Genomic DNA, 23,585 nt, shown 5'->3' on the forward strand with positions numbered 1-23,585 from the left:
ATAAGATTGGTAGTCTGGGAAAAATACAGAGTTATACTCCGAGTCTGGAAATGTCCATAAAAAGTGGCATTTATAATTTACAAATGTCCTACCTTACACGGATATTTCACTCCAGAAATTAATTTAGTTATATTTCAAGATAATTGTGAACGCTTGCTGTCGTTCTCACAAACACATATTGAAGTTTCCTTACATTCATATAAATGAAGGTGTTACGTTTGTAACAGATACAACTTAATCTTAAATAATAGATAATTACATTTCGTGTATACACTGTGCAAGCAGAATCTTTAGCAAATATCTACATTTCTCTAAACCGATAGGTTAAAAAAAAACAGCCTTTTCCTCTCCTTTCAGTCAGTTTAGTTTGTGCTAATCCACTGCCGATCAGCAAGCAAATAAAAAGGCTGTGCTCTGCGTGCCTGTTATCAGAGAAACCCTCCAGTAGGTGTCTCACTTCCTTGAATTCAGCCTAAGGGAAAGCAGTGCCTGCAAGCGGAACTAGGAAAGAAAGACAGGCTCTGTGTGAGAGGTGCACCAGCAGCATGGACAGAGGAGAGAAACAGCCAGAATTAATTATTGCAGCTGCTTTGGGGGAATTTAAATCTCTTATCGGAAACAAGTCTGCGCTTCCCAAACAGGGTATCTAGGAGAGGTGTGTCTTATAGCAACTGTAACACCCACTAAAACATGATTGATGGTCTCAGCAGGAGACAGGGGTAGTGGGAATAAATTAAAATATGAGTTTTTAATAATATTAAGCAAAGAAATATTTAATTGTTAAGCAAGATGTGTAGAAAACTTCAAACATAGATCTGTAATGACAGGTTCACTTCAAGGCTTTGGTGTCCCTGACTGTAAAATGAGTATTAGTACACGGATTGCTCCAACTTTGCACAGTGTCACCCATAACTCCCATTCCATAGAGCCAGGGTAACGAGCAGCCAATGAGAATGTCTGGCAAAGCAACGCGTACCAGCACAGGCCATGACACGTGTTATATCCACTGCATCAAAAAGCCATGACATCTATGTAACATGGTCTCAATTTAACCCTTTATAATGCAATGGCATGATGCCTACTACATTTTCAGTTACATATTTTATCAAACAATGCATCATATGTTTGTGGATATTACAACCGACCTTTTTATCTAACCAGTTGAGCCTATCAAAGTGATTGTGGTGCTATTACGTGACCTGCAGCTTTACTTTTGACTAATTTGTCTAACTGACAAAGTAATGATTGGAAGCTCATAGAGACCGCCCTGGCAGTCAGAGAGACATTATACTTCCCGGCTCACATGCACACGCTTGCAATGAGTGGCTTGACTCTTTGAGAGTTAGCAATTGCTTGTTCAAAGGCTACTTCTGTCAATCTGATGATTTCTGCTGTGCTTGGCTATGGGCACCCTGCAACAATCACCACACAAAGTCTGTGGGGTGTTTGTTATGAGTTGGGAGGTGTAACTATTGGCTAAAAAGCAAAGCTTCTAACTCTGCTACTGTAAAGTCTTATTTCGTTATTTTGACATTTGTATTAAGTGTAAGGGTTCTGAGGCAAGATCCGGGACAAAGAACATGGTTACGCTGCCTAGATTGTCCTTCTTTAACCCCTTAAGGACCAAACTTCTGGAATAAAAGCGAATCATGACATGTCACACATGTCATGTGTCCTTACGGGGTTAAATTTCTATCATAATTTGTCCTTTTATGACTGAAAAAACAAACAAAGAATGGTTCATTGTATTAGGAAAGTTTAGTAACTAAAAGGATAAAAGATCCAACATGATATCGCTTCTAGAAGGAAACGTTCCTTTATAATACAACTTAACACAACTTCATAAAATCCCAGCTAGATCGGGATTTCAGGGGTCCAGAGAGAGACACATTTCACAATGCTGTGAATTAAAAAAACAGAAAACAGTGGCTATCACTGACACTCTAAGCAGAATAAAAGCGGTGAAAATAGCAGAGACTCCTCATGGGTGTGATTAGGAATAAACCACACCCCTTGTAACTTACAGCATTCCTAAGATATAACACACCTGTGAAAATGCATTTTGGGTAATTAAGATTTAGACAAGGCAATGCGAGACATCTAAGAAAGTAATATATATTTAAAAAATCCCACAAAATAAAATAAATAAAAGAGGGCCTTGGGCGCAGGTGGTTAAAAGTTAAAAAGAGGGCACCTAAGGTGAAATCTGTGCTCATATTGATTTCCTAATAGACCTTTGAAGCTGCATAAGGCCACGTCTGCTGTGCTGCGATGTGAGTGCTACGGCACAATGGTAGGACAGTATGTTCTGATCAAGTGGCATTCTCCGTGAGCCTGTTTCAAAGCGGCCAGGCTCCTGCAGTTGCTGGTACGCTGACTGCTGTCGTATGCATCAGTTTGAGAAAAAAAAGTCAATTTCTAAAGAAGAAAATGCACAGTGAATTGCTTGTTTGCTCAATACCATAAAATTAGCCTTCCAGAAAAAAATGAATGCGTACAAAAAAAATTTATAAAAAAGATTTTTCACTATGGGGGAGACCCGTTAAGAACAGGGATGTTCAAACCGCTTTTAAGCAGTGTAATGTAAACACAAATACATCCGGCCAAAGAGACGGCGGCAGCGAGGGCTGCTTTCAAAAAAGAAGTCCTGGTCCTGACGAAGGTACTTGGGCCCATTATGCTGAGCAAGGCGGTGCTCACAACTAATGTATACAATATGGAAATCCCGGTGTTTAGGGCTACAATCTTTCCAAACTTAGCAAAAGGTGCAATGATGCAAAAGAATAGAGGGATGGTGGCGATAACTGTGGTTATTGCGCTGGACACAATGGCCACTCCAACATGGCGGACAGCCTCTGACGCTCTCCACTGGCGGCAGGCAACCGCGTCCTGTTAAAGGAAACAAGACAATGATTACAAATTGTAAATACATCGCGTTGTCTGTGCTTTCATCACAATAAATGCTGTTTTTAGACAAAAGTTCCATCTCCTTGGCCAACCAGACTGCTAGTTTGAAACAAAAATCTGAACAAATCTGACAATGGCCAATGATTGAGAAGAAAAAAAAGAACAAAAAATGTGAAAATGATTCAGCAAACTGGGAGTTGTGCACAAAATACAACCCTCCCTTCCCCCGACAAAAAAAAAAAAAGACAAATTAAATGAATACCAATACCAGTAATGTTTTAATAAATTGATAAATAAAATACAATCTTTTCTGATGAAGTGTTGCAATGTGATTCTCACAAGTCTAGTGGCACTAAACGTTAATCTTCTATCAAGGCTCATTTGATTTGTTTCGGTTTCTGCCTGGTGATTGACTTATCAAAATATTGACAAATTCATACAAATTTATATTTTAATTTAGAATACTGAAAATCTGCTAGAAGTCTGAAATAAATCAAGCATGTGAGAATATTGCAATATTTATGTATTGTTTTATTCATTTCTATATTCTTGCCGTTTGGGAGTATATAGTGTTTTATATTATGGCGTCAGTTCACTGATTAGTAATAACTTACCCTTGGTGCCGTATGGCCTTTTATGAAAAGATAAAACGGTATTGCTCCCCTGCCTTTTTATTCTGGGGTCTGACTGATTATAAAATGCCCCCAGTGTTGTTATATAGAGTATCTCGGTGTATTAAACGGAGTCTGTAGATTACAACTTTAATGAATTGCTGGAAAACATGTGGAAACCAAATATTCCCACTGATATACCATTGCACTAGAGGATTATGGGAATAGTAAACTAATTTGCATTAAATCCTTAACCTAAAACATTTCAGAAGGTTCTTGTGAGTTTTCCTTCTTTGTGGAGTGAATTTTTTGTAGTTTTGATGAAGATACATTTATAACAGGTTTCATATAATAAAACTGATACCTCTTTAAGATGAAGTGGGAGGCTCTCCCCTGCCAGCAGATACCCTTCCACCAAATGAACGCAGTAATCTACTGACGAACCAACAAGGATGGAGAGAGAAATTGCCTCCACAGCACCCATTTCCCAGCCCAGCCAGTACATGATGGTAACTACCAGGCAAACAACACCTAAAAGGGACAATTAAATTCATATTACTGAAAGTGCTCTTGGAATATCATCTAGAGATTCATTCTGTGACAGTGGAAAATTGAACACCATAAAATTACATTTACATGACACTTACAGACTAACCATATCTAAAACACCTACAACTTGTGTAAACTTTACTTTCATGGGGTACTCCATTTTCTTTTAAATGTATAATTAAAGGGACACTATAGTCACCTAAAAAATTACATCTTATTGAATTTGAGTAGAATCATACCCTTCAGGCTTTTTGCTGTAAACACTGTCTTTTCAGAGAAAATGCAGTGTTTACATTACAGCCTAGTGATAACTTCACTGGCCACTCCTTAGATGGCTGCTAGAGGTGCTTCCTGGGGCAGTGCTGCACAGTGTGACTGACATTCAGTGTCTCAACCCTCTGCATGCAGACACTGAACTTTCCTCATAGAGATTCAATGATTCAATCTAGCTCTATGAGGAGATGCTGATTGGCCAGGGCTGTGTTTGCCCCCTACCCCGCCTCCCTGGTGATCTCAGCCAATCCACTGCTTTCCCATAGAGTAACCAGTGGATTGGCTGAGATTTTCAATTCTGATGATATCCGCCAAATAGGCAGATCAGGGGGCAGGGCCAGTCCCGGCAGACACATGCAGCCACGGAAAATGGTAGATTTTAACCCTTTCTACGGGGGCTTATGGGAGGCAAGCCACCTAAATGATGGTTTTAAAACCATAGAGTCAGGAATACACGTTTGTGTTCAGGACCCCATAGTGTTCCTTTAATGATTGAGCAAAATATATTGTAATCCAGTTTAGTCCTGGCACAGCCAGGGCACACATTGCATAAGAGGAGGTGAAACACACATTTAATTTTAAACATAACATTTAATTTTATATTTAAAACAAACAAAAAAAAAAAACAGAACACGAAGGAACACCGAGGAAGTGTTTGTTAGATATGTGTTATGTTTTCTTACCCAGTATTGTTAGCAGCACAGGAATCAGGAGCAGGACATGTGTTGTAAAGATTGCTACAGCCGCCACGCAAATAACCAAAGACAGGATAAGGCCGTATAACGCGCTTTGCACACCTGAGATGGGGGAGGCAAAAAGTCTATAGTTACAAACTAATCTGGGTTAAAAAAAAAAGACTCAGGACCTTTAAAACTCATCTATGTATGCTGTTTATCCAAAACTGGCAAAAACAAAAACTATTTGAAGAAATGGCATATTTTAACCCAAAAGTGGAAAAAAATTCCTTCCTGATTGCATAACAGCAAACCGATTTCTCTATGGATCAACAACCTGTGTATATACATTAATTATATCCTTGCATATTCTGTTTTTCCAAAAAAACATGCAGGCATTTTAGAAAAAATATCTACAGAATTTGACGACATCCTTTTTAGGTAGAGAATTCCACAACATTATTGTTCTAATTGCAAAAAGCCCATTCCTTTGCTGTAAGTAAAAACTCCTGTATTCCAGTCTCAATGGGCAACCTCTATAAAAGGCAACATTAACCAATGACTGCATAACATTAAACATCTGTTATTAGGTAGAATGCCCTCTACTGGTATAACGCAACATCCCTACCCCCTCTAACGTATCGTTACACAAGAGCACACATTTCCCTATGTTCGTACTGAATTCAAACCCCCCCAATAACTGGTGATCTACTCTGGGAGATCGGCAGATCTGTGATTACCAGTACTGTGACAACTTACAGAGGAACAAAATATTAAATTAAACATTCACTGTTAGGGTTATACATTGAGGAATGCAATGTGAATCCAAAGTGTATTTCAAATTTTAGGTCCAAATATTTAAATTGGGAAACAAATTCCAAGTCAGCAACTTTGCTTTTTATTTTTTATTACTTTGGATTTAAATATAAAATTCACGTTAAAAATGGTTTGAATCCCTCAAAACTTACAATGTACATTCAGTGCACAAAACCCCATAAATATACAGAAAAATGGTTTGCTCTAAAGAGAGGACTCTTCCCCCAGAATGCCAAATTAACTATTCTCCAGCAATTATAAAAGTGTAAATAGCTGCCTGAAAGAACAGAATGTAACCAGCAGGTATCTGACTACAACTCCCACCATCCTCTCATTTCACTTCACTCTAGGGAGACAGGAAAACAGCAGATATATATGTACAATCCTGAGAATACAGCTAAATTAGATTCAGAGAGACACAATCAACGTATTCATTAACATTACTGTTTTATGATTGGCTGATTGGAGCTCGGTCAGAATCCCGCTGAATGATACAAATCACCAGCAACATTCAATCAATAGTAGAAGCATAAATAAAGAATTTTTAAAATAATCAATCGTGGAGATATATATACATTTCTATGAATGTGTGTTTTATACACAGATATAACTTTTCAGAATATTAAAATTACAAAAAATATATAGTATATATAATATTCAAAACATTTTAAAAGTGTATCCAAAAATATTAAATCAAGGTCTTAATTTGAAGTATTACTGTTAATTATCTCTGCTTTAAACAATATTCTGTGAACTAAATCACTAATTTTGCTCATTATTCAAGACCCCAGGAGGAACGCGTACAGGTGAAACACAAACGTTTTGACTTCCCCACAAAAATATTAATATTTATTCCCCCCTCTTTTATCACTTGCCAATAATTTCCATAAATATTTGTTTCCAGTGTTCGCATGTTTGGAATCCACGTTTTAAAGCTGAATCTGCAGGAAGTAACAGAAGCTGCTCTTGCAGGAAGGTCTCCCATTTGAGATAGTCCTTGTATGTCTGGAATGAAGATTTGCCCTTGTAGGTTGTCTGTGAAGAGACATACATAATACATTAGGCAGAGAGCACAAACACTTTGCAGTCTAGAGCTGGCCGTGCAGTCTGTACATGGATGTGACAGCATGTGTTCTGATTTCAGACAGAAACTGAATGCTTCCCTTAACATTGAGGAGAATAAATGTTACAAATAAAAATATATTCAGTTTAAAAAAAAATATATTGTTTTTTTTATTATTATTAAATACGATTATATTAAATATACAGACAAAAAGTTGATAAAAAAAAATATATATATATAGAGAGAGAGAGGGAAAGAAAGAGAGAGAGGGAGAGAGAGAGAGGGAGAGAGAGAGAGAGGGGGGGAGAGAGAGGGAGAGAGAGAGAGACAGAGAGACACAGAGAGAGAGAGAGAGAGAGAGAGAGAGGGGGGGAGAGAGAGGGAGAGAGAGACAGAGAGACACAGAGAGAGAGAGAGAGAGAGAGAGAGAGAGAGAGAGGGGATCCTTAATTTGTTATGAATATTTATCCCTCTGGCAATCAGGTAGTTCATGCAATACTTCTACTTTAGTATTTCAAATAAAACCCAAAGAGCATACAATCTACTTTGTGGACCAGAACACTAGGCCAACATCTGAGGATAATTGGGGCAACTGATAGCCACTTGGGTAGGTTTTCAGCTTAGTAGAAACGGATCTCTGGGATTTATTTTGACAATATTTGGATACCCCCCCCCCAGCAAAACAACGTTGTAAAGATTCATCTGAACTTCGTCGCTTTGCTCTGCAAATAGTGTGTGGTTTTGTCAAACACATACGTTGATAAAGCTACATCCTTGTTGAAGAACCCCCATATGTTCTTTAAGGGTTAATGTTAGCTCTAGATTTGAGAAATACATTAAGCTGTAATTTAGATTTGCCTCTAGCCCCAGAGGTGGGAATAAGAACATTTTTCCTTAATATAAATCAGAGATTGTATCTAATATTGAAATAAGCGAACATTTGGGAAGAAGTGATTACAACATGGTTTTATTTGAAACTGCGAGAAACAGCCTCTTATGGGACGACGCAAGACACTTAATTTTGAAAAAGGCGCATTTTAATCTTCTAGAAGTGTCCCTGCAGCAGATACGCTGGGAGGAAATCAAAATGGAGAAAATTCCTTTTTCATATTTACTAAAAGCCGTTATTGTTTTAATTGCTTAAAATGTCTCTTTCTGGAGGAAATGCTGTGCTCAGTGAGACTAGGCGTATGGCATCACTACACGAGCTACACCTGTACAATTAACCCTTTCAGTGCCGTGGTGGAGAACAGACTTGGCATGTCCTGGGTCCTTTTAGGAATATTTAAATATAATGAGAATTCAGCCTGTCTTCCCAAAAGCTGCGGCTCTTGATTTGCCAGTGGACTGCCTATTACACTGGCGTATTTTAGATCGCTGCCAACGTACAGGCTTTATGACAGGAAATCAGATACGTTAGATCTGTCAAGTCAAGAGAAAGATGAGTAAACGCCATGGATCTTAAGAAGAGAAATTCATGAATTAGTCATTTTCTGCCTCACGTCGGTTTTCTCGCACACTACGAAGTTAAGTGAATACTGTGTCTGATACCGTGTATTATGGGAAAATAACGCCTTCCGGAGACATCTACATACTGTACAACACTCACATGGTATGGTTCTCCTCTAACACATGTATACAGTGTATATAAATGAGGGTTGGAGTTCTAACTCTTTGCAGCTTCTATCCTTAATTCAGCGATTTACCAGAAGAGGAGCAGAAAAGACTCCCATTGTCTCCCCAGCACCTCTCCGATGATATTTCATTAATGGGAGATGAATGAATGGAGGAGATGCAAATAGGTTTTACTCCTTAAAGTGTAGCTCCCACTAATCTTAAGGGGTAGTGGGTATATTACACCCCGGAGCTGCCTTAAAATTTGGGGATTTACACAACACACTGGCAATCACACATTCACATGATTAATGACTATTACCCCAAAAAAATAAAACTGGAAAATATAATGTGTACTGCTACACAATTCAGAATACTTCAACTGTTTAAATTACATTAAAAACACAGTCACATACTTTGAGCAGCTAAGTGTTACTTAAATTAACGAGAGATTATTGGCCTCCACTAAACAGAACAAGGCGAACATGTCATATAGTAAGTCTATTACAAATCACCCACTCCCAAAAAAAAGCACAGAGCCAAAAAAGGCAGAAATAACACAATTATAATCACGGGCACCAAACAAGATCATAAGCAAATTACTTTCAAGAAAACTATTACAACATGTTTTACTGAGTCTGTGTTTGATGGATGGCGATTTGAAAACGTAACAGAGCGAGTCTTGTTTCCTGTAATTTTTATTTTAAATATTAAAGTTCACCACTGAAAGAAATGAATTCAGGAGGAAGTGCAATGGGGAGCTCCACCGCTCACAGCTTACACTAAACTGTTTATGGAACATGTAGAGATACTGTTAATAAATCATGCATTGGAGGTATGTAGATGACATATTTTGTCGAGTAGTGGGGTTCCCTAGTTGAGGAGTACCCGAGGAACATACAGATGATTAATGATATTAATTGTAACATCAAATGCAATCCTGAAATGTTAAAGATCACTTTCCTGCCTGTGATAACACAGGTCAAAGAAGTCAAGTTAAGCGTTACCTTTTACCAAGGCTTCAATGACAGGAACATTATATTAAGAGGTGACAGCTGTCACCCATCAAATCTAATTAGGAGCCTGCTATTGTCATGATTCTTGCGTGTCCTCAGTAAATGTAGAAAGACAGAAAATGTCAAAGGCAATTTAATACGGTGACACTTATATTCTTAAATTATTTGAAAGGGGCTACAGAGTAGAGAACTGACAAAACGCAGCAGAAATTAAAAAAAGTATATGTCTATAATGAGATTATGTGGACCTTTTGTGTAGAGACTTAAAAAAATAAAAGTTAGAGTAGGGAGATAGTGATGTTTAAAAATGTTGGAAAACAATAAAGGACTCCTTCCAGTAAGATATGGATATGTACGCTAATGAGAGCAGTTAGTTAGAAAAGGCCATTAAGAAACATCCACAGGTCCAAAAAGGGGACTTGTGAGACTACAGAAGAGGACATCAGTGATCAGGGAGGCATGCCTAGAAAAACTGAATACTTTATTGGTGTAACACAGGGGTGCCCAAAAGGTAGATTGCCCATGATGCTTTGCATACCTTTGGAATGCCTTTAAAATGGCAAATCATCATAGAAGCCATAATTTAAAAAACCTTTTGGGCACCCCTGGTGTAAGAGGCCAGGGGTGCCTTTCTGTAGTATCCTCCGAACGAGGAAAACAGTGAAAAAAAACTAATCGTTAGGCATTGGTCTCAAATCTGGACTGTCCCCTAAAACGTTATAGGTACGTGTACAGAATAGTGGACAAATGAGAAAATAACCTCATTTTGTGCTCAGTGGGTTTCAGGTACACCATGCATAAATGTTGTATGTTGGGGGCGGGGCCGGGCCGCCGAGCTGTTTGGCAGCCATCTCACACAGCTCCGGCCTGGAGTCTGAAAATATGCTGAAATACTGCACACGGACCGCTTATATGCCTGAGAGGTGCAAAGATCTGCGCAAAGGAACTCTCTGGCAACAAGTAGATCCCAAAATCCATCCGATACCACCAGGATTGAGGTGAAATTACCGCATTCGGCCTACTCTGACACCAGAGCCTGACATTGGCGACCCTCATGTCTGAGCCGGACGCTCACTGTCAGTAAAACGCCTGAGCTACAGATGAGGAAATCAAAGCCTGGATGCAAGCGGCACTGGAGTGGGGCCGGCAGTATGGAAGTGCCCTACAAACCTGCAGTGTGAGACCGACATTGCATAACCGGTGCTTGCCGGCGGGGGTTATCCCGATCCCATGGCGGCGGCCCTCGCAGCGCCGGAACCCCCGCGCTGGTTTTGGGCCGATCGCCTGCACTGGCAAAGGCTGCCTGGAGAACAGCCCGCCAGAAGATTTGCTTTCTTTCAAGTGGAGGCACTCAAACGCAGCTCAGACCCGGATGGCTGCTGACCTGCAGATGGGTCCCTGGGCGGCCTACTCCCTGGAGAAGCAGAAGACCCTGAATCTGGGTTTGAGGGAGGCCCAAAGAAGACGGGTAGCCGTGGGGAGGGTCCCACAGTCTTAAGTGTGGACCGGCGCTGGGTGAGACATGCAGGACTAGGTGCTTCATAGCGGTGACTGTGGCGCTGGGGAGGTGCAGGAGACAGTCAGCGCATGGACTTTTGGAGGGGGGTCTGGTGGGCTGATCTGGACTTTGAGTGCCCACGGTACCACAGTGTGCCTCACTGGAGGGTCAGGTCAGACCCGGGGAGCACAGATGGAGGACTGGCAACCCAAGGGTCACACGCAAGCGAAAGGGAGAACAGCTCCCTTGCCTCTATACGCAGCACCTAAACCTTCGCTCGTTACGCCCATACAGCCTATTGAAAAAAATTACAGGTTACATCATCTCAGATAACTTACCTTCCTATATGAACTTTTAAAGAGTTCCATACTTATAATCTGCTTTGTATAATGTATCGTTCAGTTTAACAACAAACACGTTTTGTATATATTAGTATCATATATTATTGCTCACCTCATTGCAACCTATAAAGGCCTGTTCCAGTCAATGCTTGAGCAACAAAGGTGCAGGACTACTATGCTTTATTGCCTGCATCAGCGCTATTCATATGACGGGTTTAATTTTAAGCGCCAGTGTTCATGTCCCCAAGGAATTTACAGAGAATTTAGGTTACTATTGTTTGTTTGTCAATTGCAGTTATTTGCCTTATTTAGACCAAACCACACCTGTGCAGTCAGTATTTCTATTTGGTAGCTGCATCCTCAGTCGTATGGTACCTGACAAATGGCTTATACGATGTGATCAACACACCCAGCACCTAAGTTTAGTCAAAGCAGGATCCAACTAATAATCGCAGGCCTAAACTTAACAGCGATCTCATAGGATACCTGCACTCCGTACCTGGTTTATTTACAAGCAGGCACTATATTTACCAACTAACCTATGCCTGGCACCCGCATATAATATGCATTAATGCTGTTCACTTTAGTTAGTGTTCTTTATAATTACCTGCGCATCCTTTTGCACTCGGTCACGGAAGTAATGTTAATGAAATGTACCGCTTCCATCTTATCCTGATACACCAGATGAACCAACCCAGGCTGTCGGGCTCGCTTTCATTTAGCATCATTTTGTTTATATTATATGCACTTATATAATTAGCGTACACATGAATGTATCTTACTGCGTATGCCTGAATCTGCTATAGTAGCCTACTTGGGGGGGCTGAACGGGCATGTGCCCTCGATTAACCGTTGCTCAGGGAGCTTATAATATCAATATTCACAGCATCATCATCACCCAATTTATAACTATTAACAGTGAAGGGTTTATTTAGTCACCGTTACATTGGAACCGTGGATTTATCCTGTTGCTTTTGACAGCTTACTGTTGTACTTTTCGACAGCAGAGTTAAGCCTCTGCGCAGGCAAAAGCATTTTAATTTTAATTGTTATAAATCTACTGTACTTGACTTTCAAAAACATAGCCAATGCATAGATCTAACCTAAATTAATCATATAGCTACCTACACAAACGACTGTTTCTACTTGTTATGATTATAAAATGTGCTTGTTCATCTTGTGGCCCGCATGTTGAGCGTGGGAAAAGTTGGAGGACTGCTCTTGGGGCACCTCTTACCTGCCTGTGATATATATATGCACAACAAAAATAAAGAATTTAAAATCTAAAAAAAAAAAAATGTTGGATGTTGCCTGGCTGGAGTACGTTCGTGTTTTATAAAACAATATAATTATGTGGTCATCAAGTTAGCAGAAAATTAAGTGGCAAATTTAAAAAAAAATAAAAAATATTTCCTGTGTTCTTACTGATTCAAATGCCATAGAAACCCATTGGACTTTTCCATCCTTCACTCCCACCGCGCCATGGGAAAGCTGGCCTGGCAGCAGGTTTGGCTCCGGGATGTTCGCACATTCAGGGTGCAACATCTGGAGAAAGGAGGATATGCTGTAACCTGTGGACACAGAGTGTTAGCAGAGAAAGACAAAAAAAAAGCTGAAAATCAGGAATGTTATTTTTTAGCAATATTTATTTTTTAAAAAATGCCAGTGCCATTTAATACCTGGCAGAGTGTCATGGGAGCGGCCAGTCCATTAGAAGATATCGCTTTGCACATTCCCTTTCACATTAATGCTTTGCTTTATGCCCAATAGTAGTCATTTACGCAGATACAATGTCAACATTTACACTTAGCAACAATAAAGCCTTTCAGACATAGTATTGTGGTTTTTATGTATTCTAGTAAATACTCACCTGAAGGCAAGCACTGAGCACCCCCGGGTTTCACCAGCTCCCCGTTACTGCTGATCACTTTACATAGCCGACATAGATTGCCAATCTCTTTAAATAGGTCAAATTTATCATCGTAGATCACCCTGCCCTTTCACAAAGAGACAAGACAAGAGGCAACACAAATGCATCAGTCACGGGAACGAGAACCTCTGGCAAAAGTACAAAATTCAAGCATCGTGGTGTTTATAAGGCAATAGTGTAATATCTGTCATGTTCCCTACCAGTTCTCCAAGGACATGATTGTCTGGGGCCCTTGTTCTGTTTATGCCTTGTATCCCAAAAACTACAAAGACCATGGCACCGGTGTCTACAAGAGGCCGAACTGCTGGCTTCCCACAAGCAGTGTTTAAACAAGGATTAAAACCAAGGGTCGGGGAAATTTTTCTTGGAGGACCTGGGAAAACAAAAATGCTATTATTAAAAAACAAATGTCTAAAAAGTTGGATTTTCATGGCAATTCGGATCCATTTGGCTCATCTATGATACCCATTTTGATAAACTCCTAAAAACACCTAATAGTTTGTTTAATAAGCCCGCCCTAAGACTCTCAACACTTTTACACAAATACCAGCTGCATTAACTCTGAAAGCAATAACAGTAATGCAAAATAAACAAATGAAAACCAAAGTTGATGTCGGTTTTGACCCACAATAGGAAATATCGGGGTAACATAACGGGCTGGGTAAATTGAAAATCCTTCTTCCTTGTCCTGTACATGGTTTGTTTTCTATCACGGCTCCTGGCTCCTCTCCCGTCTCCTCTGCTGGCAAGGCTGCACAAAAACTAAGCAGCCACACCGACAGAGATATTTCTGACTTACCTTGGTCCCGGCGGGCAGCTGCCCGGTCTCCCTTCGTTCCGGTCCCCAGCAGGTGCGACGTTCTTAGGAACGCTGGCCGCTGGTTCGGATTTTTATAGGAAACTTACCTTGGCCCACATCAAAGATGGCGCCAATGTGCGGGCGACGTCACGTCATAGATGCGCACGCACGTTTTGGGGCCAGAGGTCAGAGACAGCCAATTACAGCCTAAGGAGGGATATTTAAACCCGAATGACCTTTTTGTCAGTGCCCTGTCGTAGTTTCTACTAGCTGGTTATCTGAAAGTGTGTTCCTGATTGCGTTTTTCTGGAATTTGACTTTTGAGTTAGTTTTGACTTCCCTGATTTCTGGTTTCCTTGACTTCTGGCTTTCCTCATCATTGTGTCTCTTTCTGTGTCCCTGACCTCGGCAAGTATATTGACTATTCTCAGGTAGGTAAAGTCTGACCATTCTAAGGTCCGGTTAGTCGTTATCCTTAGTCCTAGGTGTGATACTATTCTGCGTGCTGGATCAACTGTAATCCTGACATTTTTTCCATGACTTATATATTGTTCTGAACCAGTCATTTCACTGTAGTCTGGTGTCTCCGGTGACTGATTTTATCTAAGACTGGCAGAAAGGGGCAGAGGCATAGAGGGTGAGAAAAACTTACCGGTATATAGGTAATTTAATAAGCTATTTAGTTACCTTTTTCATTGGGCACATAGAAAACTCCTTTATTTCCTCCATCCGATCCCGATCCAGGAAGACAACTGGGTGAAGAGGAACAAATTCTCCCGTGTGAGGGGTTTTTATGTGAAAAAGCAAAATATAGCTTCCTGGGGGGATAAAGGACATATTTCAGGGAAAGAGACTACTACAGCAATAGGATCATGTTTCTCCAGATCCAATGCATTGATTACATAACTATACTGATCTGAGGTTTTCATTTTTATAATGAGCATGGTAATCAGTATAGTCTTGTAAAAAGCAGATACATTAATTTGTCAAATGAAACAGACTCTGAGGCTGCTGTGGCATGTTTAAGACAGACAGTAATCACAAAATATAGTGGTGCAAAGGGTTTCTGAGGATCAGCAAAATATCTATCTACCCCTCACTGGAGTCTCGAGGGAGTAGAAGTCTGTGCCTGTTTATCACAGACATGGAAAATCAATTAGAAAAAAAAGTCCTGTAGTTGTTCGTGAAAACTCAGAATTATTTTAGAAGTGATTACAACCAAATGAAAATGTACTTTGTGTCTTAAATGATGTCCCTTAAATTAAAGCTTTGATGTTAGATTAGAATTCACATCTTGAGTTCACAGTACTAAACATTCACAGATGTACTTACAATACAAGAAGATAAATAAATAGCAATCCTTCTTCTGTTTAAAGGAACACTATAGTAACCAGAACAACTACAACTTATTGTTGTCCCTGAAGGCTTTTTGCAGTAAACACTGCCTTTACAGAAAAATGGCAGTGTTTACATTACAGCCTAGGGAGACCTCCAGTGGCCACTCCTCAGATGGCTACTGGAGGTGCTTCCTGGGGCAGTGCTGCACAGTGTGCAGCACTAATTTACAGTGTTTCCACCAATGTCTCTCTACCAATGCATCTCTATGAGGAGGTACTGATTGGCCAGGGTGGCATTTCACTCCACCCCTGCCCTACTTTAAAAGTATGACTTGCAAACAGTTGTGAATGTTGCGTTAAATATAATTCCAGTCTCCTTTTATGTCAGTCAATCTGGTGATAATTTTAACAAAATCGTATATGTTTAGTTAGAGACTTCTGTTAAAACTAAATCAGTCATAGGTTCATCTTTATTCACTCAGAGGTAAAAACTAGCGAAATATTGATCTTACTTTTTATTGCTTTTTATGCAAGTAAAAAAATAGATTATTGTAGTAAAGAGTTCAGAAAGTGCATGCTAGAAAACAGGTTGCCGTAGAAACAGCTGTTGCATTAATTAAAATGTTAATAGGTTAATTTTGTGCTAAATAAAGAGATCTTGAACATCTGCCCTCATTAATACAGCACAGCCAAATGTAAATGACCGTATTGATCCCTCTGCAGAGTTTACCTTCGATTTCAACTCATTTGGATTTTTTTTACTGAAAGCAGTTAATTTGGAAATTCAGTTCATGTTCCAGAGACATAGTATTTAAAAAGCATTTTTAAAGTTTTTAAGTCTGAATTTTTTGTTTATTTCAGAACAATCAAAACAAAAATGAATGTTGACTCACAGCTTTGGCTTTGTAACATTAAATACCTCTCAATGGGCTGTAAATATTTTAACAACCCTGAATTTAAAATGTCTCCAGTAAAAATTTCTATAAAAATATTTTATCGCATATAAATTGGATTTTTGTTTTCATGCAAAGATTAGAAACGAGAAAATAGCAAAACGTTTTATGAATCTGCGTATTTCTTTTGCAACATTGGTTGTCACTGTACCAGCTAATTGCGTTTGTGCTCCTGACGCCCCACGTCCATGAACACATGCTCATAGCCAAAATGATGCTCTGTTGGCTATGTTTATCGATGCCCAGACTTCACCCCAATATTATCCCTTTCCTACTGGAGCTCACTTTTTGACAACATTCTACTGGCACATTTGAACCCATCCTGTTAAAGTAATTCTGCACCTAATAATGGGTTCTTTATTCTACTACTGGTTTTCTGTTTTCTGACGTTGCTTGTTCATTTGCTGAGCTTCTTTCCTGTTTTCTTGACCCAGCTAGTTATATAGTTTTGTCACTTTTATGGTACTCTTGATTGCTGGCATGTCTCTGACAACCATTCTTCTTGTCCTGCAGGTCCTAACGTTAACCCAAGTGTAACGGAATTCTCTGTTACCTTGGTACTTGAAAAGGACTGCAGGTCAGACTCCTTCCCACCGACTATGGACCCTGGCCTGGAATGGGGTTTTGTTTTGGGAAGGCCATTCGGACTGCTTCTCATCTTCCAGCATTTGAGCCATGACACAATGCCAAAACACCCGCATTGGATTCAGACAAGTTAAACATATTTTTATTGGATATTATTGTATCTTTAAATAGTCTTGTGATGGTGTGATAGAACTGTTACCACAATTCTCATTTTAGGGCATGTTTTATATCTACTTTTTAACATATATATCTGGGCAATCTGTTGTCACTTGTGCTGTTGCTTGGCAATACGCGGAATTATTATCTCTAAAAGTAAACAGAACTAAGCAACTGTCTCTGCCTTCCTGATTAAACCCTGATTATTTGCTATGACTTAAGATAATTAATATGCAAATGAATCCCTGTGACATATTGTGATAGCATCCGGTGTTGTTTGTGTAGACTCCTAAGAGGAATGGAATCAGCACTTAGACATCGATTACCTCAATCAGAAGAGGACAGAAAGGGAAGTTATGGATGCCTTCAATTTGGAAGCTTTTATGGCTATTGATTATAAATAAAAGAAGCAAGACAATAATAGCATTTTATGGATGCACTTTTATAACATAACCTATACCAAGAAACAAAAATACCCAAAGGAAATCAGTGCTTCTCTGACTTAGTAGCTGTGTTCCAGGTGGCAAAAACAGAATTTGTACATAACAATTGACAAAACAAGGCTATTCATTATAGGTCATTCATAGTATATAAATATGTTTTGGCTATAATAGTCAAACTGAAAACATCTGAATTAAAGAATGTTTTTAATACTGCTATGTTTAGCCTAAAAATGTAAATTAATTCTGCTTTCACCTTAGATTTCTGACAACTCATGCTTCCATGAATAATTGTGAATATTGTGTTTGTAATTAGAAGAATGCAGAATAGATGGAAGGATGATAAGTAAGAAAGATCTGACTGTGTCTGTCTCTGATTACTTGGCGAGACAAAACATATTTAGTTCTTAAGAGCAAATTAACATGTGGGTTGGAATGCCAGGTGGTTGAACATGCAATCTCACAAGGCTGGGCAAAGAGGGGATATAATATACGATCAATGTTAATGTGAGAAGAATTAAGGTAGATCTGGTGTAAGCCTACATTTAACCATTTTTTGATGTTTACTAGAATCAAACTATATGAGAACATGTGAAATGTAACACCTTGTTTGACAATAAGATATTTATTCAGAATATAGGTGATCTTGGTCTCTAGCACATATGTATTTAAATAGGTAGGCAGTCACAACACCCAAACCAGAGTCTCTCAATCAGGTCCAATAAAATGTACAAACAAGTAAGACGAGGGGGCAGTGTCTTGATCTATTTCTTGAGATAAAGTTATTTCCAAAAGTAGTAGAATATGTGGAAACAGAAAATACAGCAAAATATAGTGTAGTATGTCGTGTGACAATTAAACATAAGCAAAACAAAGGGAATTGCACTCACATTTTGTAGAGCTAGGATAGCTCTATTTAGCTGCTCCTGGGAGGTATAATCCCCAGCTAAGGATATGTGATGCCTTCTTATCTTATAGTGCCATAGTGCAAAGAATCTTCAACTGGATACAGCAGTTCAGGATGATATCAGTCCTGCCTTTTGGTCTCACTGGCTTGTAGTTCATACATGCAAAACACAGAATAAAATATATAGTGCTCAATGACGCAAATATATGTTTGATACAAAATAGGAGAGGAACTCACAAGTATGGAGCAAATGTTTTGCATATATGAACTACAAGCCAGTGAGCCCAAAAGGCAGGGCTGATATCATGCTTGCTGCTGTATCCAGTTGAAGATTCTTTGCACTACGGCACTATAAGATAAGAAGACATCACATATCCTTAACCGGGGATTATACCTCCCAGGAGCAGCTAGATAGAGCTATCCTAGCTCTACAAAATGTGAGTGCAATTCCCTTTTTTTTTTTAAAGCATCACATGATATACTACACTATATTTTGCTATATTTTTGTCTCCACATACTCTAGTACTTCTGGAAACATCTCTACTTCAAGAAATACATCAAGGCCCTCTCTTCTTACCTCTTAATAACATATTTATTGTGCCTTGGTGTCCAGGACCGTGTCCAGTTATTTACACTACCTGGAATACCGCTGCTCTTTATCTGCAACATAGAAAGTGAAGTCAGCTTTCCAGCCTCTTCGAGCATCGCAGGCTGATGATGTTAGCATCCACTTCTTGGGACACGCCTCACTTTGCAGCCCTATGGTGGACACACAAGCTGTCAGCTTCCTGGTGAAGTTACCGTAAGGAACCTTATACACCTAAACAATGGATTAATGAAAACACATATTTACAATGTGACATAATCATCCTGTATTCCTGAGTACCCGTGCTATCAGAGGATCCTAACAAGAGAGGGAACAACCATTAGAGAAACACAACAGAACACAATAAAGATTTACTAAGACCAGTAATGGCTAACAAGCATTGGCACTACAACACCAGTGATGGATACTATTGGCACTACAAGACAAGTGATGGCTAGTATCGGCACTGCTAGGCCAATGATAGTTACAATAGGCCTAAGACCAGTGACAGCTAGCATTGGTACTGGAAGACCTGTGATGGATAGCAATGGCACTGCAAAAAAGTGATGGTTAGCATTGGCACTGCAAGACCCGTGATGGCTAGTATTGGCACTGCCAGACTAGTCATGGCTCTTAGTGGCACTGCAAAACCAGTAATGTCTAGAATTGGCACTGGAAGACCAATGATGACTATTTAGTACTGGTACTGCAGTGGTGGCTATCATTGGCCCTAAATAAACAGTGATGGCTAGAATTGGCACTGCAAAACCAGTGATGGCTAAAATTGGCTTCATTAAGCTAAAGTTGTTTTGCTGACTATAGTGTCCCTTTAAGGAGGGAAGTCAAACTCTGATCTCTCCCAGTTTTTGGAATACAACTCCCATGATTCTGGCCACATACTGAAAGAGAATCATGTCAATAGTAATCTAAAAAAACTGGATTCCAAAACTTGAAACGCCTGCTCTAAAGTGATTAAACAGCCAGCTTGGTGACCTGCTTGGCCAAGCCGTGAGATTATAGCAGCCATTTTCCACAATGCTATAGAAATCGGAGATATGCTGGAGTGAAAGACCTCCCAGAATTTTCCACACACATCCCCATCTGTGCTATCTGCATTGATGCAAATTAGCAGCAAGACAGAGGCTCTCAGAACACTGGCAATACGTGCTCTGCCTAGAACGACTCTGCAATACGAGTGTGATGCCAAGAATATCTTCACCCTCAATGCACGCTCACTGCTCACATGTCCGCAGCTTAAAGTATTCTCTCTATTTCCAAGGAACTCATCCTTGTGTCTCCAAGAACGGCTGTAGAAGAGACTACAGAAAAGCAAACTCACTTAAACGCTTTCATTATCAAATTATTAAAATTATTCCTGGCTGGTTTGCTGCAAAAAAAGTTAATTGAGGCAGAATGGGCAGTTTTTAACATTTAGGTGGCACGGACGGAAACTTAGTGAATCCCACTTAGACAGTATTGTTATCTGTACTAAAGAGAGAACTCAGACAAAACAAAGATAGGGCAGTGAACGTTCCATTGGTTTCCATGGTGATTGCTCTAGTTTTAGAACCATGCCCTAGACCTGTTAGAAGGAACACAGCACGGGAAGCCCGTTAAACTAATACTAATTGGAACGCATCCATTGTATTCACCAACAAGAGTCAAAGGTCATTCGATGATGTTCAAAAGATTTCTTAACTGTTTCATCACCAAAACCACTGACAAAAAACATTACAGGGGAACACAGTGATCTACTTTAAACATTGATTAAACTGCATCATCAATTCCCTTGACAGATCCATTAACCTTTCTGGCTGCCCAGAACCCTTTCCCTCGACATCGCTGAGATAATCACAACCGAATACTAGCTAACACTGTGAGTGCCTGATTCGCTAGGCATTGCTTTCCAATCAAGGCCCAGGCACTCAAAGGGTTAAAATAAAATGCTTGTACTGACAGTGTGTAGTTTGTTGCTACAGTATTATTTTTTTTTAACGCCAGACATGTTTCAATGATCTCTCTGTGCATGGCATTGTGATTTTACACAAGAGTTGGCACAATGTGTGGTCCAGGTGTTTTTGTCCCAAAGCATCCTCTATTACAGCTTAGCAAAGCCTCTACCAAGCGAAAAGGAAGTTTTTACAAATCGACCCCGATGGTGTTTATTGAGAATGCAATGGTTCTCTCACCTGAAACAAAGATACATCATCCTCCCCTGGAGTGACCGGCTGCCAAGGTGCAGTAGTGGTATCATTAAAAGACAGTCTGTAGATGGTAACGCGTCCTTCCCATTTACATCTCGTCACATATACAGTTCTTTGCAAATCTAAATAATTAAAAATGTACGGCTCAGCAACAATTGGGCAAAAAACAACCAATAAAAAAACGAGATCATACAAAAAAAAAATGAAAAACAAGGCAACAATGGCAGGTTGGCTGCCGACGTTGGTTATGAATATCTCACTACAGACAGCAGATCATTTGCATTGAGCATGTGTCCAATAATGACGACACGCTATGTACTGCAAAATATGGCCAAAAAGCAGAGCGCTGCACTATTAGGGTAATAACAGTACGTAACCTACATTCATGCTGTTGTCCCTGGTGTCACATTCTATTTTGAATCAAATTTCTTTTTTTAAAGTAGAGGTGAATGCTGTATACGTTTTGAATATTGTACGTATAAATTATTGTTATTAAATCTAAGAGAATAGGGACCCTAAGGTATATCCAGCAGCTGCTAATAATTATGATATAATGTTTCATTTGACTTCTTTGTAAATTTATAAATTAGTGTTCTCTTAGTCCTGCCTCCTGTCCGCCTCATGTTTTGCATCTCTCCATCCCAACACGGAGCAGCTGCTGGCCTGGACTTGGCCCTGTACCATTAAGCAATTAGTGTTAAAACCTCAATTACACGTTGGGCAGAAGCTCAATGCAAATAATCCACTGTCACTAACAAAGAGTTGCAGAGATGAGACACGGGGCGGAAAGCACTGACTTTTATGGATTTTTAATCTAAAATTTAAACTTGACCGTGACGTTGGCAATTATTTAATTCTACAAATTGCTTTGTGAAATGCTACAAATAAAGCATGTTACAGTCAGTGCCAGCTCCTGATGTGGGCGCAATACAGTGTTGGTCAAAAAATCTTTACCACATGTTCATCCCGGCGCAGAGAGGACACACTACTGTGGCATGCTCCCATTCGCACGCATGAGCCCCAAAATAATGTTCCTGTAAACTATATTAATTGTAGTACGGTTGTATGGAGCAGACACACAGCAAATGATTGAAATGATGCAGACAGTTAATTGTATCCTAATCTCTATTTGTGTGTTTTGTATAAACCATGTAGTGTGATTATAGACCTGTTTATACTCCTGTGTAGGTTATGCAAGCTATAACATACCTTCAAACTCACAACAAGGGATAGTCTAAGCACCAAAACCACTTTAACTACAGGTATATGAACCAGTTTGGTTTATAAATAATGCTCCTGAAGTAATTATTTTCTATTAATTAGTTAAATCACTCTTTATGCAGCCCTAGTCACACCTCCCCTAGCGGAGACTCACACAGGCAACATTAAATAATGGTTTCATTTTCAATCAGATGTAACAGCATAGTGTGTTTACATTAGAAGTTGTTATCTCCTGCTCAGTTTGAATTTAATCACACACGGGAGGATCATGCAAGGTCTAGCAGGCTATAAACCGTGAAGGAGATAATAAATTCTAAATTAAACAGACTGTGCAATGAAGGGCATTTAAACATTAGATCTCTCTTTAAAGGAAATGTGTAGGTAGACTGTTTAAGTCACATATAGGGAGGTGTGGCTAGGGCTGCATAAACAAAGTGATTTAACTCCTAAATGGCAGAGAATTGAGCAGGGCAGGGAGACTGCAGGGGCCTTATTTACACAGCAAAACTGCTTCATTAAGCTAACGTTGTTTTGATGCTTATAGTGTCCCTTTAAATGCAATGAGAGACCCATGTCCAATCTATCTTAGTCGAGACTCAGTTACCTACTTGTATCATCATTCTGGTAATTTTCCCATGTAATAATAATATAGGAATTTTACTTTTTTACAAATACAATATTTCCCAAACTTAATGCAACTCATTTTATGCACATTGGAAGGATGAAAGGCTGGAACCAATAATTATATATATTGTCGCGGGTGCCCTAACTAGTAAGATGTCTTACCAGCAAGAGCCTGATGCCCTGGATCGCCAGAGGATCTCGAACTCCATTGCGAGATGGAACCCCTCTTCTTTTTCTCCGATGAGGTCCGGATGTTGTTCTGAAGGCTACGTGGCTTCTCCTGAAACAAACCTATTGCAGAGAATGTACAATTTATACCACATGTATAAAAGCAATTACTTACATCAAAAACAACTTTTTTAATACACTGTAAAAATATAGCGATTAAATGTATTGTTTATTTGTTTCATAGTAGCTTTTTTAAGGGATATATTTAAATTAATGAAGTTACACTCTGGATCAGAATCCAGACAGGGCTTGT

General features: G+C 39.4%; 1 protein-coding gene across 1 annotated transcript in view; it reads right to left on the reverse strand.

Annotated features, from left to right (window-relative positions):
* Positions 1-1,739: 1,739 nt before the first annotated feature.
* Positions 1,740-23,585, reverse strand: part of DISP3 (dispatched RND transporter family member 3) — a 127,877-nt gene continuing 106,031 nt past the window's right edge. Inside the window, exons 11-21 of the mRNA XM_063436627.1 lie at positions 23,267-23,395; positions 21,245-21,381; positions 19,108-19,289; positions 14,779-14,909; positions 13,493-13,665; positions 13,233-13,359; positions 12,788-12,933; positions 6,706-6,865; positions 5,024-5,137; positions 3,883-4,049; positions 1,740-2,889 (exon numbers count right to left, since the gene is read on the reverse strand). Coding sequence (XP_063292697.1) covers positions 2,527-2,889; positions 3,883-4,049; positions 5,024-5,137; positions 6,706-6,865; positions 12,788-12,933; positions 13,233-13,359; positions 13,493-13,665; positions 14,779-14,909; positions 19,108-19,289; positions 21,245-21,381; positions 23,267-23,395 — 1,829 coding nt within the window. The 3' untranslated portion in view covers positions 1,740-2,526. The remainder of the gene's footprint in view (positions 2,890-3,882; positions 4,050-5,023; positions 5,138-6,705; positions 6,866-12,787; positions 12,934-13,232; positions 13,360-13,492; positions 13,666-14,778; positions 14,910-19,107; positions 19,290-21,244; positions 21,382-23,266; positions 23,396-23,585) is intronic.

Source organism: Pelobates fuscus, chromosome 11 (genome assembly GCF_036172605.1).
Source record: "Pelobates fuscus isolate aPelFus1 chromosome 11, aPelFus1.pri, whole genome shotgun sequence".
NCBI classification, from domain to species: Eukaryota; Metazoa; Chordata; class Amphibia; order Anura; family Pelobatidae; genus Pelobates; species Pelobates fuscus.